General features: G+C 34.2%; 1 protein-coding gene across 7 annotated transcripts in view; it reads left to right on the top strand.

The window, feature by feature from the left end:
- DIP-kappa (Dpr-interacting protein kappa) overlaps positions 1-19,771 on the top strand; it is a 370,228-nt gene that overhangs the window by 323,797 nt on the left and 26,660 nt on the right. For 4 of the 7 annotated variants that reach the window (XM_073967604.1, XM_073967603.1, XM_073967607.1 and 1 more), the window contains 3 exons: positions 7,676-7,840; positions 8,061-8,120; positions 14,703-14,786. In XM_073967604.1, coding sequence (XP_073823705.1) covers positions 7,676-7,840; positions 8,061-8,120; positions 14,703-14,786 — 309 coding nt within the window. The remainder of the gene's footprint in view (positions 1-7,675; positions 7,841-8,060; positions 8,121-14,702; positions 14,787-19,771) is intronic. The other 3 variants (XM_073967606.1, XM_073967605.1, XM_073967609.1) reach the window with 1 other exon arrangement.

The raw sequence follows: 19,771 nt of genomic DNA, 5'->3' as shown, positions 1-19,771 counted from the left end.
ATAAACGTGGATTTTTTAAAGAATATTTTTCAAGGCCCAGCTCCACAATAATCGTGGAATTTTTAAAGAATATTTTTCAAGGACCAGCTCCATAATAATCGTGGAATTTTTAAAAAATATTTTTCAAGGACCAGCTCCACAATAAACGTGGAATTTTTAAAGAATATTTTTCAAGGGCCAGCTTCACAATAAACGGGGATTTTTTAAAGAATATTTTTCAAGGGCCAGCTCCACAATAAACGTGGATTTTTTAAAGAATATTTTTCAAGGGCCAGCTCCACAATAAACGTGGATTTTTTAAAGAATATTTTTCTAGGGCCAGCTCCACAATAAACGTGGATTTTTTAAAGAATATTTTTCAAGGGCCAGCTCCACAATTAACGTGGATTTTTAAGGAATATTTTTCAAGGGCCAGCTCCACAATAAACGTGGATTTTTTAAGGAATATTTTTCAAGGGCCAGCTATACATTAAACGTTGATTTTTTAAAGAATATTTTTCAAGGGCCAGCTCCACAATAAACGTGGATTTTTTAAGGAATATTTTTCAAGGGCCAGCTATACATTAAACGTGGATTTTTTAAAGAATATTTTTCAAGGGCCAGCTCCACAATAAACGTGGATTTTTTAAGGAATATTTTTCAAGGGCCAGCTATACATTAAACGTTGATTTTTTAAAGAATATTTTTCAAGGGCCAGCTCCACAATAAACGTGGATTTTTTAAAGAATATTTTTCAAGGGCCAGCTCCACAATAAACGTGGATTTTTTAAAGAATATTTTTCAAGGGCCAGCTCCACAATAAACGTGGATTTTTTAAAGAATATTTTTCAAGGCTTAGCCACACAATAAACGTGGATTTTTTAAAGAATATTTTTCAAGGCTTAGCCACACAATAAACGTGGATTTTTTAAAGAATATTTTTCAAGGCTTAGCCACACAATAAACGTGGATTTTTTAAAGAATATTTTTCAAGGCTTAGCCACACAATAAACGTGGATTTTTTAAAGAATATTTTTCAAGGCTTAGCCACACAATAAACGTGGATTTTTTAAAGAATATTTTTCAAGGGCCAGCTCCACAATAAACGTGGATTTTTTAAAGAATATTTTTCAAGGGCCAGCTCCACAATAAACGTGGATTTTTTAAAGAATATTTTTCAAGGGCCAGCTCCACAATAAACGTGGATTTTTTAAAGAATATTTTTCAAGGGCCAGCTCCACAATAAACGTGGATTTTTTAAAGAATATTTTTCAAGGGCCAGCTCCACAATAAACGTGGATTTTTTAAAGAATATTTTTCAAGGGCCAGCTCCACAATAAACGTGGATTTTTTAAAGAATCCAGCTCCACAATAAACGTGCATTTTTTAAAGAATATTTTTCAAGGGCCAGCTCCACAATAAACGTGCATTTTTTAAAGAATATTTTTCAAGGGCCAGCTCCACAATAAACGTGGATTTTTTAAAGAATATTTTTCAAGGGCCAGCTCCACAATAAACGTGGATTTTTTAAAGAATATTTTTCAAGGCTTAGCCACACAATAAACGTGGATTTTTTAAAGAATATTTTTCAAGGCTTAGCCACACAATAAACGTGGATTTTTTAAAGAATATTTTTCAAGGCTTAGCCACACAATAAACGTGGATTTTTTAAAGAATATTTTTCAAGGCTTAGCCACACAATAAACGTGGATTTTTTAAAGAATATTTTTCAAGGCTTAGCCACACAATAAACGTGGATTTTTTAAAGAATATTTTTCAAGGCTTAGCCACACAATAAACGTGGATTTTTTAAAGAATATTTTTCAAGGGCCAGCTCCACAATAAACGTGGATTTTTTAAAGAATATTTTTCAAGGGCCAGCTCCACAATAAACGTGGATTTTTTAAAGAATATTTTTCAAGGGCCAGCTCCACAATAAACGTGGATTTTTTAAAGAATATTTTTCAAGGGCCAGTTACACAATAAACGTGGATTTTTTAAAGAATATTTTTCAAGGGCCAGTTACACAATAAACGTGGATTTTTTAAAGAATATTTTTCAAGGGCCAACTCCACAATAAACGTGAATTTTTTAAAAAATATTTTTCAAGGCTTAGCTACACAATAAACGTGGATTTTTAAAGAATATTTTTCAAGGCTTAGCTACACAATAAACGTGGATTTTTAAAGAATATTTTTCAAGGCTTAGCTACACAATAAACGTGGATTTTTTAAAGAATATTTTTCAAGGGCCAGCTCCACAATAATCGTGGATTTTTTAAAGAATATTTTTCAAGGGCAGCTTCACAATAAACTTGGATTTTTTAAAGAATATTTTTCAAGGGCCAGCTCCACAATAAACGTGGATTTTTCAAAGAATATTTTTCAAGGGCCAGCTCCACAATAATCGTGGAATTTTTAAAGAATATTTTTCAAGGACCAGCTCCACAATAAACGTGGATTTTTTAAAGAATATTTTTCAAGGGCCAGCTCCACAATAAACGTGGATTTTTTAAAGAATATTTTTCAAGGGCCAGCTCCACAATAAACGTGGATTTTTTAAAGAATATTTTTCAAGGGTCAGGTCCACAATAAACGCAGATTTTTTAAAGAATATTTTTCAAGGGTCAGCCCAACAATAAACGTGGATTTTTTAAAGAATATTTTTCAAGGGCCAGCTCCACAATAAACGTGGATTTTTTAAAGAATATTTTTCAAGGGCCAGCTCCACAATAAACGTGGATTTTTTAAAGAATATTTTTCAAGGGCCAGCTCCACAATAAACGTGGATTTTTTAAAGAATATTTTTCAAGGGACAGCTCCACAATAAACGTGGATTTTTTAAAGAATATTTTTCAAGGGCCAGCTCTACAATAAACGTGGATTTTTTAAAGAATATCTTTCAAGGGCCAGCTCCACACTAAACGTGGATTTTTTAAAGAATATTTTTCAAGGGCCAGCTCCACACTAAACGTGGATTTTTTAAAGAATATTTTTCAAGGGCTAGCTCCACAATAAACGTGGATTTTTTAAAGAATATTTTTCAAGGGCCAGCTCCACAATAAACGTGGATTTTTTAAAGAATATTTTTGAAGGGCCAGCTCCACAATAAACGTGGATTTTTTAAAGAATATTTTTCAAGGGCCAGCTCCACAATAAACGTGGATTTTTTAAAGAATATTTTTCAAGGGCCAGCTCCACAATAAACGTGGATTTTTTAAAGAATATTTTTCAAGGGCCAGCTCCACAATAAACGTGGATTTTTTAAGGAATATTTTTCAAGGGCCAGCTATACATTAAACGTGGATTTTTTAAAGAATATTTTTCAAGGGCCAGCTCCACAATAAACGTGGATTTTTTAAGGAATATTTTTCAAGGGCCAGCTATACATTAAACGTGGATTTTTTAAAGAATATTTTTCAAGGGCCAGCTCCACAATAAACGTGGATTTTTTAAAGAATATTTTTCAAGGGCCAGCTCCACAATAAACGTGGATTTTTTAAAGAATATTTTTCAAGGGCCAGCTCCACAATAAACGTGGATTTTTTAAAGAATATTTTTCAAGGGCCAGCTCCACAATAAACGTGGATTTTTTAAGGAATATTTTTCAAGGGCCAGCTATACATTAAACGTGGATTTTTTAAAGAATATTTTTCAAGGGCCAGCTCCACAATAAACGTGGATTTTTTAAGGAATATTTTTCAAGGGCCAGCTATACATTAAACGTGGATTTTTTAAAGAATATTTTTCAAGGGCCAGCTCCACAATAAACGTGGATTTTTTAAGGAATATTTTTCAAGGGCCAGCTATACATTAAACGTTGATTTTTTAAAGAATATTTTTCAAGGGCCAGCTCCACAATAAACGTGCATTTTTTAAAGAATATTTTTCAAGGGCCAGCTCCACAATAAACGTGCATTTTTTAAAGAATATTTTTCAAGGGCCAGCTCCACAATAAACGTGGATTTTTTAAAGAATATTTTTCAAGGCTTAGCCACACAATAAACGTGGATTTTTTAAAGAATATTTTTCAAGGCTTAGCCACACAATAAACGTGGATTTTTTAAAGAATATTTTTCAAGGCTTAGCCACACAATAAACGTGGATTTTTTAAAGAATATTTTTCAAGGCTTAGCCACACAATAAACGTGGATTTTTTAAAGAATATTTTTCAAGGCTTAGCCACACAATAAACGTGGATTTTTTAAAGAATATTTTTCAAGGGCCAGCACCACAATAAACGTGGATTTTTTAAAGAATATTTTTCAAGGGCCAGCTCCACAATAAACGTGGATTTTTAAAGAATATTTTTCAAGGGCCAGCTCCACAATAAACGTGGATTTTTTAAAGAATATTTTTCAAGGGCCAGCTCCACAATAAACGTGGATTTTTTAAAGAATATTTTTCAAGGGCCAGTTACACAATAAACGTGGATTTTTTAAAGAATATTTTTCAAGGGCCAACTCCACAATAAACGTGAATTTTTTAAAAAATATTTTTCAAGGCTTAGCTACACAATAAACGTGGATTTTTAAAGAATATTTTTCAAGGCTTAGCTACACAATAAACGTGGATTTTTAAAGAATATTTTTCAAGGCTTAGCTACACAATAAACGTGGGTTTTTTTAAAGAATATTTTTCAAGGGCCAGCTCCACAATAATCGTGGATTTTTTAAAGAATATTTTTCAAGGCTTAGCTACACAATAAACGTGGATTTTTTAAAGAATATTTTTCAAGGGCCAGCTCCACAATAATCGTGGATTTTTTAAAGAATATTTTTCAAGGGCAGCTTCACAATAAACTTGGATTTTTTAAAGAATATTTTTCAAGGGCCAGCTCCACAATAAACGTGGATTTTTCAAAGAATATTTTTCAAGGGCCAGCTCCACAATAATCGTGGAATTTTTAAAGAATATTTTTCAAGGACCAGCTCCACAATAAACGTGGATTTTTTAAAGAATATTTTTCAAGGGCCAGCTCCACAATAAACGTGGATTTTTTAAAGAATATTTTTCAAGGGCCAGCTCCACAATAAACGTGGATTTTTTAAAGAATATTTTTCAAGGGTCAGGTCCACAATAAACGCAGATTTTTTAAAGAATATTTTTCAAGGGTCAGCCCAACAATAAACGTGGATTTTTTAAAGAATATTTTTCAAGGGCCAGCTCCACAATAAACGTGGATTTTTTAAAGAATATTTTTCAAGGGCCAGCTCCACAATAAACGTGGATTTTTTAAAGAATATTTTTCAAGGGCCAGCTCCACAATAAACGTGGATTTTTTAAAGAATATTTTTCAAGGGACAGCTCCACAATAAACGTGGATTTTTTAAAGAATATTTTTCAAGGGCCAGCTCTACAATAAACGTGGATTTTTTAAAGAATATTTTTCAAGGGCCAGCTCCACACTAAACGTGGATTTTTTAAAGAATATTTTTCAAGGGCCAGCTCCACACTAAACGTGGATTTTTTAAAGAATATTTTTCAAGGGCTAGCTCCACAATAAACGTGGATTTTTTAAAGAATATTTTTCAAGGGCCAGCTCCACAATAAACGTGGATTTTTTAAAGAATATTTTTGAAGGGCCAGCTCCACAATAAACGTGGATTTTTTAAAGAATATTTTTCAAGGGCCAGCTCCACAATAAACGTGGATTTTTTAAAGAATATTTTTCAAGGGCCAGCTCCACAATAAACGTGGATTTTTTAAAGAATATTTTTCAAGGGCCAGCTCCACAATAAACGTGGATTTTTTAAAGAATATTTTTCAAGGGCCAGCTCCACAATAAACGTGGATTTTTTAAAGAATATTTTTCAAGGGCCAGCTCCATAATAAACGTGGATTTTTTAAAGAATATTTTTCAAGGGCCAGCTCCACAATAAACGTGGATTTTTTAAAGAATATTTTTCAAGGGCCAGCTCCACAATAAACGTGGATTTTTTAAAGAATATTTTTCAAGGGCCAGCTCCACAATAAACGTGGATTTTTTAAAGAATATTTTTCAAGGGCCAGCTCCACAATAAACGTGGATTTTTTAAAGAATATTTTTCAAGCGCCAGCTCCACAATAAACGTGGATTTTTTAAAGAATATTTTTCAAGCGCCAGCTCCACAATAAACGTGGATTTTTTAAAGAATATTTTTCAAGGGCCAGCTCCACAATAAACGTGGATTTTTTAAAGAATATTTTTCAAGGGCCAGCTCCACAATAAACGTGGATTTTTTAAAGAATATTTTTCAAGGGCCAGCTCCACAATAAACGTGGATTTTTTAAAGAATATTTTTCAAGGGCCAGCTCCACAATAAACGTGGATTTTTTAAAGAATATTTTTCAAGGGCCAGCTCCACAATAAACGTGGATTTATTAAAGAATATTTTTCAAGGGCCAGCTCCACAATAAACGTGGATTTTTTAACGAATATTTTTAAGGCCAGCTCCGCAATAAACGTTGATTTTTTAAAGAATATTTTTCTCAATAAACGTGAATTTTTTAAAGAATATTTTTCAAGGGCCAGCTCCATAATAAACGTGGATTTTTTAAAGAATATTTTTCAAGGGCCAGCTCCACAATAAACGTTGATTTTTTAACGAATATTTTTCTAGGGCCAGCTCCACAATAAACGTTAATTTTTAACGAATATTTTTTAAGGGCCAGCTCCACAATAAACGTTGATTTTTTAACGAATATTTTTCAGCTCATAGGAAATGTTGATTTTTTGAAGAATATTTTTCGCAATCTCTTTTTAAAAATGCATATTCCATATCATATCCACCCGAATATCCGAGTATTTCTGTGGGCAGCAAATTAAAGCTATGTTCAGCATGAGAATTTGTTATTTGACCACACAAACACACGAGCAATCATGGCTACATACATTCACACACGCACGCAACAAATAACAATCACAGTACAGACTTTGTGCAAATTAATAATTTTTCACAATCGAGCGGAACAAATTGGAAAATTGCAATCGATGTTTTTAAGCGGATTTTGATAATTTGAATTTCGGTTGCATTTAATTTGGTTGGTAAATTTTTTTCCTGTCTTTCTCTCTCTTCAATTGTGAAAAATATTTGGTGGTGGTTGGTTTCAAATAAATTCATTAAATTTTATAAACCACAACAACAACAAACCAACATTTTATGATATAATTTTTCAAATATAATTACGAGGATTTTTTTTTTCATTTTAGGAAATTAAAGGCAATATTAAATATAATTGCCAGAAATATCCTGGTATCATTTTTCAAAATACCTTTATTTGGCAAAAAGTTTCGTTTTACTCTAAAGTAGGGGGATGGGTTGAATGTCGATATCACACTGATTAATGGTTAAACTTTGTTGTCGAAGTTTGTGTTTGGTTTTTCTTTTCTTCAAGCAAATCGAAGTTTGAGTCATTACCAAGGTGTGCGTTTATTGGTAATTTGTAGATGGCAGAGAAGGGGAGTTAAGTTGTGTAAACTTTAATTTTCAAACAAAATACTCAAATCATGTTCACTCCTAAAGCGTTGTTTAGTTTTTCAAGGGGGAACAACTAACCAAAATATCCTTAAGCTGCCCTTCAATTAACCCTTGAATATAGTCAGTTGAATTACATATAAGGTTTTATTCAACTAACCTTACTAATTTATTCTCAATTTCATACTCTACTTTAACTTGTTTAATTTGCATTTCTTTTTATTTTAAATCTCTTTCCAGACACCTCACGTGCCGGTGATAAATACGAAACCGCATCCATTGTCAATGGCTATATGAAGCATATGAAATTGAAAATCCGCAATGTTGGTCCAAATGATTTTGGTACCTATCGATGCGTGGCAAAAAATTCATTAGGAGAAACTGATGGCAATATAAAGTTAGATGGTACGTATCTATGCAGGTTTTGCCACGCGATGAAAATAATTTAAATTAAAAGCCATAAAAATAACTTGGCGACAAAGTAATAAAATTTGATCAGAAACTTCATATTCCTATTTGAATTCTATAATTGAAAAATTCCATCATAAGTTTGATTTTCTCGGAATAACGCCACTTCAAATTCTATTAATGTTTCTTATTGTATAATTTTGTTTCTTTCCTTCAGAAATGCCAGCACCAACAACAGCAATCTTGTCAGAGATGGCAATGTTAAATCGAAGCTATGGTATGTATCGTAGTATGTTTGTTCTTTCAGTTCATCTTACAATAAAAGCCTTGCACATTTTGTTATTTTTGTTTGATGCCGCATGCACAATTTTAAAATCTTATAATTTTAAAAATTAGGTTAAAAATAAAATAATTTACCCCAGTGAAATTATAAATGATTAAATAAACCAAACCTGAATGTATATTACATGATTTGATTTGAGACATTTCGATGAAGAAAAACAGGAAATATTGGTTGGATCATTACTATTTGTTGTAAACAACCTGTTTCTTGTTGCCAATAAAACAACAATTAAAAATATATCAGTTGGTTTTGTCAATAAAGATACACCAACGATCTGTAACAAAAAGAAAAGAGGCAAACACAAGTCTTTTAATATTGACGTCTGTAGAATATATTAAATTCCGGGTTTTCTGCCAATTTTATGATTTTTTTAATTATTTGCGATTATATTTCGTCAAAATGATTCCCTGCAAACACATGCTTAAATATATGAACTTTTGTAGAGGAAGTACCGGAGGGAGTAGTTTACAGTTTTAGGTCAATTATATCATAACATACCCAAAAAAAGAAAATAACATCTTAAGGAGAAAAACGCTTACAAACATGACTAATTTTGGAGAAAATTATTATTTTTAAACAAGTGAGCCAAGGCTCTAGTCGGGTCGGGGCCGACTATGTGATACCCTACACCACTACCCCTGTACATAAGCTTTTGACTGGTAAAATTCAAAATATTAAAATTGGGATAGCTTAGCGCCTATGCTCTGAATGTCTTCATTAATACTGGTCAATTTTGTTGAAACGCATTTAAGTGCATCGTCAATAAAACTCAGATAAAACAAGTAAACATGTAATAGTCGACTTTGCCAACATAGATATACCCTCAGCCTGTGTTGATTGAAATACTTATTTTTCAAAATTTTGGGTGTATGAACCGACAAAAATATGGTAGGAATTAAAGCTCAAACATTTGTGGGGATATTGATAGTGTTTTTCTACCATACTAGCCCAAAAAAAAACATAATATCGCTGTAAACAGGGCCACTAGGAAAACGTTCGGTAAAATGTCCACAGGATCCTCGAACATACCCTTAACAACACAAAAATCTTGAACAATTTTGTGGGTGATACCCCACGGATTGGACATAGAGGGCCCAAATTTGAACATAAACTAAGTTTCGGCAATATTTAGATATCCAAAGTTTGACCAAATCGGTTGCTACGTCTATGAGATATCGCGCGTACCATTTAAGCGAATATTTTCGAAATTTTGTGGGGGAGGTACCGGAAGGGGTGGACCTATAAGCACCACCTTCAAATTTCATATAATATTCGAAGAAATATTACAATATCCAAAGTGTGGACGAACGCAGTATTCGGTACGAGCTCTCCGACCACTACATATGGTGCTATAGGTTTTTTTTACAACTTTAGGGCTGTTTTCTATAGAAGTATGGACTTGCCCCTGAAAAAAATTTTACTGTAGTAATTGAGGCAGCGAATGCAGTTGCTTCAACAAAAATCAAAGTGATTCGAGAGCAGGTCTTAAATTGAATTTATCCAAAATTTTGTGTGGGAGGTACCCGAAGGAGTGGACAAATATAGTCCATATTCGAACCTGATTTATATCTGGTAGATATATAAGGATGTTTAAAGTCTGGACCAAATCGGTTACTACCTTCATGAGTTATCGTGCACACCAATTTTCCGAACATTTCCGATCTTTTGTGAGGGAGGTACCGGAAGGAGTGGACCGATATGGCCCGTCTTCGAACTTAAACTAAGTTTAGTCAAAATATTACGATACCCAAAGTTTGGTTCGAATCGGTTAATCCGTTCGAGAGTCGTGCGCACCACCCAAACAGACATACAGACGGACGGGCATGTCTAAATCAACTCCAAATTGTCCAAATTGTATATACCCTCGTTAGCATAAATCCTGAGGGTATAAAAACATCGATTTTTAGGTTATAAAATTCGTTTGTTTATTATGTCAAAAAAACCTTTTTTGTTTGGCTAGGTTTACGACGTTTCCGACGTATGTAATATACGTCAGAAATGTATATCAGATACGTCATAATTGCAGATAGACCATCTCTGGTCGCCACATGACCAGTTTTGCAAAACAGGCGACCATTTGCTTCGAAGTGGATGAACAACTTTCATTGGGTTTGGCTCGACTTCGAAGACCCACACAGTCGACTGCTGTTTTATTTCGGGCTCATACCCATAGATCCAATACCCTAGGTCACGAAACTTATTCCCTCAAAAATTGGTCAACATATATGTCATGCTTAAGTGTTCCATGTGCCATTTTTTACTTTTTGATGTATATGTGGTTTCTAAGGTTTTCTCGTATGCTCTTGCTGATACCGACGATATTGCCTATATTTTGGTAAAGCCCCAATATAATGGTACCTCCCGATTTTCGATATTTTGAGGATTTTAGCTAAATTTTCCAGTGGTCACAAAACTTCTCCCACAATAAATGCCAGCGCATTGGCTGTAGTTTGGTATTTAGTGTTCCCAACGGTCAGAAAATTTCCCAACGTAACTTATGGACCTATCGCACCTTTTCAACAAAATGGTAGTAAATCAATTTTTTTTTTATTTTGCAGTAGACTCAAAAACTGTTGATACATTATTATTAGCTCTGAATACACGAAGAGTGGCATAACGGTATTTTTTTATGAAAGAGTACCAAATTATTGGGAGATTTTTACTGTGGGTGCCGTTGAGCATTATGTATAGTTATACCCTCAGCATTTATGCTAACGAGGGTATATACACTTTCATAAGGGCAAAATGTGCCTTGCCGAAATAATGGTTTTAGACCCCAAATATGTTTGGACTAAATCCGTTTCAGACAATTTGCAGTTGATTTAGCCATGTCCGTCCGTCTGTCTGTCTAGCTGGCTGGAGAGCACGATAACTCTCTAACGGATCAACCGATTCAGTCCAAAATTTGGCTTCGTAATATTTTGTCCAAACTTAGTTTAAGTTCGGTCCACTCGTTCCGATACCTCCCCCAACAAAACTTCGAAAAGATTCGGAAAATTTATGCGCACGATAACTCTTGAAGCGGGTAACTGATTTGGTCCATACTTTGCACATCGTAAAATTTCTGCAAGACTTAGATGAAGTTCCAATATGGTTTCAATCGGTATACTCCTTCGGGTACCTCCCACACAAAATTTCCGTAAAGTTCAGTTTAGGACCTGCTATCGAATCGATTTGATTTTTGTACAAAAACTTCTATTCACCGCCCCCCACACGACGTTACAAGTTTTATCTGGGGCTAGTACATACTCCTAAGTAAAGAGTCTGAAAGCTGCAACAAACCCCTGTGACACTGTGTGTGGTGTTTGGAGCGCAACATAACTCTCACACGGAGTTGCCCCACCTCCCATACAAAATTTCGGATAAGTTCACCTGCTCTCAAATCACTCTGATTTCTTGCACTCGCTGCCTCAATAACGACGGTAAAAGTTTTTTCAGGGGCAAGTCCATACTTCTTGAGGGAACCGCCCGAAAGTTGTAAAAACCCCTATGGCACCATATGTAGTCGCTGGAGAGCACGATACCTATCGAACTGGTCCACACCAATTTTGTCCAAATTTAGTTTAACTCCTCAGGGTACCTCCCCCACAAAAGTTCAACATTTGTGTCTAAATACAGTTTAGGGTCTGTTCGAAGATCCTCTGGAAATGTATTCCGATGCTGTCCGTTGTGGTCTTGTTTTCGACATTATGTTTTCCTTGTACAAGTCCATGCTTCCTGGCATACTGCTCCAAAAGTTTTACGATGATCCATTGAAATGACTAGTGGGGGCGATATCTGTCGAAAAAATACTCCCAAAATTAGAACCACTTCCATAATGGACCAAGTCGGTCCATTCCTTTACCTACCTCCTCCGCAACACTTTTAAACTTTAATCCTAATCCACATTTTTGTCGGCAAGTTCAAATGTCCAAAAAGATCCAAGAGATTCTAAAAAGACCCTAAATACATTCGATCTGTCTGTAGATGAAAGTTTCAATTCACATTGGCTGAGGGTATATATCTGTCGTCAAAGCCGACTGATACTTTTTTACTTGTTCTTTAATAAAAATGAAATTTTAAACATTTTGAAAAGGTGCGATATGTAATTTCGTAACAGAAATAAAACTAGTTATTATATCTTAGTTGAGAACATTTCATGGTGGAGGATATAAAAAGTTCGTTCTTGCCGAAGTCTCTCTCTCTCTCTCGTGTTGTCCTGTATACCAGCTTCTTCTCCAGATCATAGCATGGATTTTTATTTTATTATTATTATTATTTTTTTTTTTTTTTTTTTTTTGTATCCAATTATTAATTTTGTGGAAGTTAGATGCGAGTGAGCTATCCTATCCATAGAGGACTTGAGAATAGCTAATTACGTTAAAACAAGTGGATGGAAATTTCAAAGTACTTGAAATCGATAGTTACTGTTATATTGGTGGTCTACGTCTGTTGGTGGTTAAACATTTTATTATTATTGGTGCAGAAATTTTAACTCCATACAGAACCTGAAACGATAAATTACAGCTGATTCCTTCACAATATATGAAATCGAAAATTGAGATAATATTCAAAGTTAATAAATTACGCAATGTGTGATTAAAATTGATTAATCCATCAAATCAGGTAAATCAACTCCAAATTGCCTGGAACGGTTATATGGGATCTAAAACCATTCCCAGCAAAATTTGAAGGAAGGGGTTCTATGCGATGACATGATTTCATGGCATATTTTGCATTGGTTCAAAGCAAGTCGTGAAAGATCCGATTTTTTCATTAGCATTTAAACCCATGCAAATGAAGTCGTGAAAGATCCGATCTGTTCATCAGCAGTTGAATCATTTTTACAGATCACTATAAACAAACAAGTCGATTTGTACATCCCTACAAGTAGCGACATCAAAACAAAAGAGTATACATTTCCAAAATGTTTGTTATAAAATTACAAAATTACAAATTATATATAGGTTCACGAACTAGAAATTCTTAAAGGAGTGCTGTTGGAGTCCATGTCGAAATCTGAACTGGTGATGAGAAGATAATAGAAAAGCTTTTGTAAGATGAAACACAATCAGTGGCTGAGAGTGGACGAAGTAAACTCTGTTGCGGTGCAGCGACGGTGATTAAATTGAAATTTTGGATGTAAACTTTATGCTGATAAATTAGTTTTAGTTATTTCATGAATTAGTTTGAATTAATAAAGAGTTTGGTTTGTCATGAGAATAATATTTCAATACAGAATTTTCCGTTTTCCAAACAAGACATGAAAATGTCATGCCAAAGGGTTGGTGAAAATGACATGCTTAGGTTCCGACAATGAATGTCATCTTAAGATCCGAAAATGAATTTCATCTTATGGTGGTCACGCTCATATAAAATTCATGAGTGAAAATGCTAAAAAGATGACATGCCACATCACTTGCACCCATGATTCAATAGCATCCTTTGCATCGAACATTTCGCTGGGATTACTTTGGTGCACGTTTTTGAACGTATGCATAGGCTGAGGGTAGAAACAAAATTTTGAAACCATACTCGCCTATAAGCAACATTTCTACGAGTATTTTTTTTTTAGAATTTTAACGACTTTAGGCTTTCGCGTAGGACTATTTTCTTGGTTAATCAAACTGAAATGTAGGGAAGATGCCTGGGCCTTTCAGCAACATATTTAAATTTATTACGGATCTTTGCAGTTTTCAAAAAGTCATATTCTAGTTCTTTGTTATTTTAATTTGCACATTTGGCACGACTTGCACAACATACTTTTAAATTTGATATTCTTTAAAATACTCCACAACTTAAACGTAATCTTTAGGTTTGAATTATCTTTTATTTTATTTTACTAAATAATTATTTTTATTTTTCTTCTAACATTTCGTTTTTTCCAATCTTTTCGTTTCTTTTTATTCCAAATATAATAATCGCTGTCTCAAACTACAAACTACATAAAAACATGGCTGTGAACACATTCCTTGCTAACAAACTACGACAACAAAATAAAATGCTGGGAAAAATGGTCTTGAACAACAATAACAATACCAACAACTATAAAATCTAATAACATCTATCAACGAATACCATTTTTTTGCATTTTTACAACTCGCTGCCGACAATGGACGACGACACTTAACAACAAAACAACAACATAAACGTTGATTTTATCCTTCTATTATACGCTGTACGAATGTGTGTGTGTTTGTGTTAAATATATTTGGTGAAAAAAAAAACAAATCTGTTTTTTTCTTCTTTCGGCTGGCCATCGTCCGTCCTGTGTAACGTCTACAATACGCCATGTAATTGTACGCCTGTCCTGTAACCTCGCCTGTATCCATCCATGCCTCCATGTTTCCCATTTAAACAATCCTCAAACAAAATAATGTTAAATAAACACCAACAAACGAACGGACACACACATACACCACTCACTTAAACAAATAACATCTGTACCCAATTGCAATGAATAAAAATAAAAAATGTTGGAATCACTGCAAATGTAATTCTCACCGCCCCTTCCTGAACTGAAAAATAAAACAAAAGTAGATGGCAAACGCCGCAATAAAAATAAATTAGACTCAAATTCTTTGCCGGACTATGGTGTCGAAGAATGGCGTGATGGTGCCGGTAAGTATTATTTATGTTGTGTATTTTGGTTTTGTTGCTGTTGTTGTGAGTTGGTTTTATTATTTTATTTCTTGGACTTTTGTTGGGAATAAAATAAACGGAAAAAACAAAGTCAAATTATTGTTTGGCCTTAAAACAAAAAGAAAGGAGAAGAAGGAATTATAAAATTGTTGAAAGTTTTAGGAAGCGAATTAGAGATATTTTGGATGGCATTAAATTGGAAGAGTTTAACAAAAGCTTAAATGTTTGGGGGTATTTCAATGAAATTGCCCATCATAACAAAAAAATGTCCTGCTAATATAAAATTTTATAACCCAATGGACCCAGGATTGGCCCAGTCCAATAGACCCATAAATTTTTCTGAGGACCTGAACTGATTCTAAACCTAATCATGAACGTTTTAATAAAAAATATAATCCTATTTGGGACAGTTAAATATAATTTTATCAATTTTGAAACATCAAATTTCCAAAAATTTTCCAAACCAAATTTTTTTATTTTATTTTTTTACTCAATCTGAAACTCTTTAATAACAAATTTCCAACCATAGTTTAAGTTTTTAATCAATTTTTATTTAAAATTTAAACCACCTGCAAAACACACATTGGTGTACATCAATCAATTAAGTAAATTACAATACACATTTGTATGCATAGTCAAAAAAACTATTCTAAATATAAAATATTTTCCCCTAGTATTTGATATATGTTGTTGCTAAATATTTTATTTAGTATCTATAACATGCAATTATTTTATTATAAATTCACACAAAAACAGAGTCCATAGAGCTCTAAAATCAATATTTGCATTTAACACCATAGCAAATGATTATGACCAGCAGATGTGTGCATGGATGTTATTATCTGAAATTAAACAAGTAAGAAAAGCGTTAAGTTCGGTCGGGCCGAACTTTTTATACCCTCCACCACAAATTTCAGCCATTTCGGTGGATTAATGTGGCCACAACCTTCAAAATACCGAAATTCGGAAGGTACCGTTCTATGGGGGCTATATGATGGCGTGGACCTATACCTACACATTTTTGGGGGAAAGTTTTATACGCCTAAAGAAGACTAAATACCAAATTTCAGCCATCTCGGAGTGATAATGAGGCTAAAACGTTCAAAATATCGAAAATCGGGAGATATTGTATTATGGGGGCTATATCAACACGTGGACCTATATAAACATTTTATGGTAGAAATGTTTCTTAGCCTCTGGAAACACAAAATACGAAGTTACAACCGATTCTGTGGTCAAATGTGTCAAATACATTCAAAATATATTTTCAAATGACGCGTACTTTATTTGGGGCGTTATATGGGGACTATACCAAAACGTGGACCTATATAACCCAACTTTGGTAGGAATGTTTTCTGACCTCTGAAGACACAAAATACCAAATTACAACCAATTCTGTTGTCAAATGGGTCTAATACATTCAAAATATATTAAAATGACGCGTACTTTATATGGGGCCTTATATGGGGGCTATACCAAAACGTGGACCTATATAACCCAACTTTGGTAGGAATATTTTTTGGCCTCTGGAGACACAAAGTACCAAATTACAATCAATTCGGTGGTAAAATGGGCCAAATATCTTAAAAATTCCTTAAAACGACGACGCGTCACGCGTCATTTTGTATGGGGGCTATACGAAAGGGTGGACCTACATAGCCCGTTTTCAATACCAAAAGTCCTACGTAAATATAACATATTTTCCCAAAATTTCATCAACCTACGTCAATCCGTTCGGACGCTAGAGTGATTTCCACAGACGGACAGACGGACAGACGGACGGACATGGCTATATCGATGTAGAATTGCACGCTGATCAAGAATATATATACTTTGTGGGGTCTACAATGATTATTTCGAGTAGTTACAAACGTAGTGACAAACTTAATATACCCCCATCCTATGGTGGAGGGTATAAAAAAAAAATACAAAATCAGTAGTAAAATATTGTAATTTAGGTAACGCTACAATAGTTACATGGCAATGGTTTATTTAGGGGATGATAGATACTAAGCAACGAATTTGGTTGACTTTGTGATGATGAAGTTTGATAGAATTGGGCAATCTAGTTCCTAGTTCGTGGGTGTCAACGTGGTGCAATGGTATGCACACCCGCCTTGCACGCTGAAGGTCGTGGGTTCGATTCCCCGGCCAGTCAAACATCAAAATTTTCAACGTTGGCAAAATACCCCTCAACAATGTTGGCGACATTTCCTGAGTATTTCAGCCATGTAAAACTTCTCTACAAGTGGTGTCTTAGGACACGCCGTTCGGACTCGGCGATAAACTGTAGGTCCCATATCATTGAGCTAATATGAATCGGGGTGCGCTCATTGATATGACAGAAGTCTCCCTTGTCCCGTATGGGATGTTTGTGGAACAATTATAGTTCCTAGTTCATTGTATTAGTTCCAAAACGAATGAGTAACGTCATAAAACCTAACGTTTGATATTAGGTATACGCAGTTTTTTCACACAAATGATGTATGCCATTGGAAATGCGTAGTGAACTAGATAGTTCCATATAGTTCATTTGGCACAACTCTAAAGTACAGAGCTCAGCTTGGTCCATATTTCATATGAAGTGCAAAATTTGCCTTTAACAAAAACTAAAGGTAGTAAAAGCTAATATTTGCTGCTCAACTCGTCCACACCAACTACAGACCTACTAAGGAAAAAACTATAAGTTCGGCAGACCCAAACTGCTGAAAGCTTTCACCATAGGGGAACTCTTGAAAACAGTGTGACGATATAAAAAATGTGTTACAGCTAAATCAGAGTTAAAATAGTGCTAAAAAATATTAAAATTGAAAAAAGAATGCTAAATTTAACGAGTAAAAAGTTTCAATCGACTTTGTCGACAGCGATACACCCTCAGCCTGTGTGATTTGAAACTTTAATCTACGGACACATTGAATGTATTTAGGGTCCTTTCAGAATTTTGTGGCCCTTTTTGGACATTTGAACTTGCCGATCAAAATGTGGATTAGGATTAATGTTCAAAAGTGTTGCGTAGGAGGTATTTAAAGGAATGGACCGACATAGTCCATTATGGAAGTGGATCTTATTTTGAGAGTCATATTTTTTCGATAGATATCACACCCACTAGACATTTCAGCGGGTCATCGTATAACTTTTGGACCAGTATGCCAGGAAGCGTGGAATTGTTCACACAAACATAATATCGCTGTATACAGGACCACAACGAAGAGCATCGATATACATTTCCAAAGGATCTTCGAGCAGACCCTAAACTGCACTTAAACACAAATGGTGGGTTTTTACACATTTCGGGCTGGTTTATCAAGAGGTATGGACTTGACCATGAAAACACTTTAACCGTCGTAATTGAGGCAGCGAATGCAAGTTGCTTCAACAAACTCAAAGTGATTGGAGAGAAGGTCTTAAAGTGAACTTTCCGAAATTTTGTGCGGGAGGTAACCGAGATTTTGGATCGATATGTACCATATTGGAACCTGATCTATCATCATCATTTGGGAGTTATGTCCGTGGAAGGTATGTCCGGGCACCTAGACTTTAATACCCCTATAAGGCCTGTTGGTTAAATAATGTTGTAAAATCCTCCAAAATTCCAAAGACTGAGGGGTTTCGATATAATTTGTCGCATTTATTTTTAGACCGAAATCAGTCACACATTCCAAATTTTACCGAACTCGGACGTTTATAGAGTGTTTCGCACAGCAAATAAGTGAAATCGGTCGAAAATATATAGGGAGCCTATATCCAAATCTGAACCGATAATTAATTTGGAGATACAATCACCATTATCTTACAAATATATTTTCAAACCGATACATTCGCAATTTTTGGCAAATATAGCGTTTTAAAAATATTGCATAGGAGAGGTATCGTGCCTTCATCAAAATTCAACAAAATATGTAACATAGGTTCAGTATTTTTGTAGATGAAACATATATAAAAAGTTGGCGTTTTCTTGTACGTGAGGTAGAAGACACACATTCGTAATTTTTGCAAATACATATAATAATAATTGTTCCACAAACATCCCATAAGGGACAAGGGAGACTTCTCTCATATCAATGAGTGCACCCCGATTCATATTAGCTCAATGATATGGGACCTACCGTATATCGCCGAGTCCGAACGGCGCACATTGGGGCAAGATTCCAAAAAACGGGTATTAATTCAGGGAAGCATTTGAGTGATCTAATGTTAATATTTTTCGAATGTTTACACTTCAATAAGTATAATGGAACACAGTTTTGGTGCAAATTGAGGTATTGATGAGGTATATTCGAAGCCCTCATAAATGGTGTTTTTAAGTGTTTCTACGGTTTTGCCTACATTTATTTTTTGATGAATCTAAAATCTTCTAATATGATAAATTATTGGTTAAGCTAATATTTGGCAAAAAATTATTAAGTTAGGTCAATATTTTAGTGTAGCTCCCATAAAAGGGTATCTCCCGATTTTATGTGTTTCGAGGGTCTCGACCATATTTTTAGTACATTTATCTGCCAATTAGGATTTATAGTTCTGAATGCCTAAGAATTCATAGTGTGAAAATTTGTCAATATTTTTGTATAGCCCCCATATAGAGGTACAGTCAGATTTGGAGGTTTTCGAATATTTTATGGATGTACGAGTATTGCAACTAAACTGTCTCAAATTGTGAATTGTGCACTTTGAAGGGATTGAAAATATTTCTATCAAACATCATCTCTATATATTCTCGTTTTGGAATAAACTCTATATAAAATATTCCGCTACTTTTTTAACTCTAAATACTTTCAAAAATAGGGAAAAATGGATACATTTTAAATTAATTTTTAATATGTTCCTAAACTTCTTTTGCCATAAATATATGTTTCTAAGATTCAGATATATACCTGAAGTTCACGGTTCTATTCTAAAATTGCCACTTTTGATGCGTAAAAAAATATTACTCTTTATACACCAAAAAATTAATTTTTTATGGTGAT

The sequence above is a fragment of the Musca autumnalis genome, unplaced genomic scaffold (genome assembly GCF_047663935.1).
Source record: "Musca autumnalis isolate F117 unplaced genomic scaffold, ASM4766393v1 scaffold_2, whole genome shotgun sequence".
NCBI classification, from domain to species: domain Eukaryota; kingdom Metazoa; phylum Arthropoda; class Insecta; order Diptera; family Muscidae; genus Musca; species Musca autumnalis.
The sequence above is the reverse complement of the archived record's forward strand: the minus strand, read 5'-3'. Positions and strand labels throughout refer to the sequence as shown.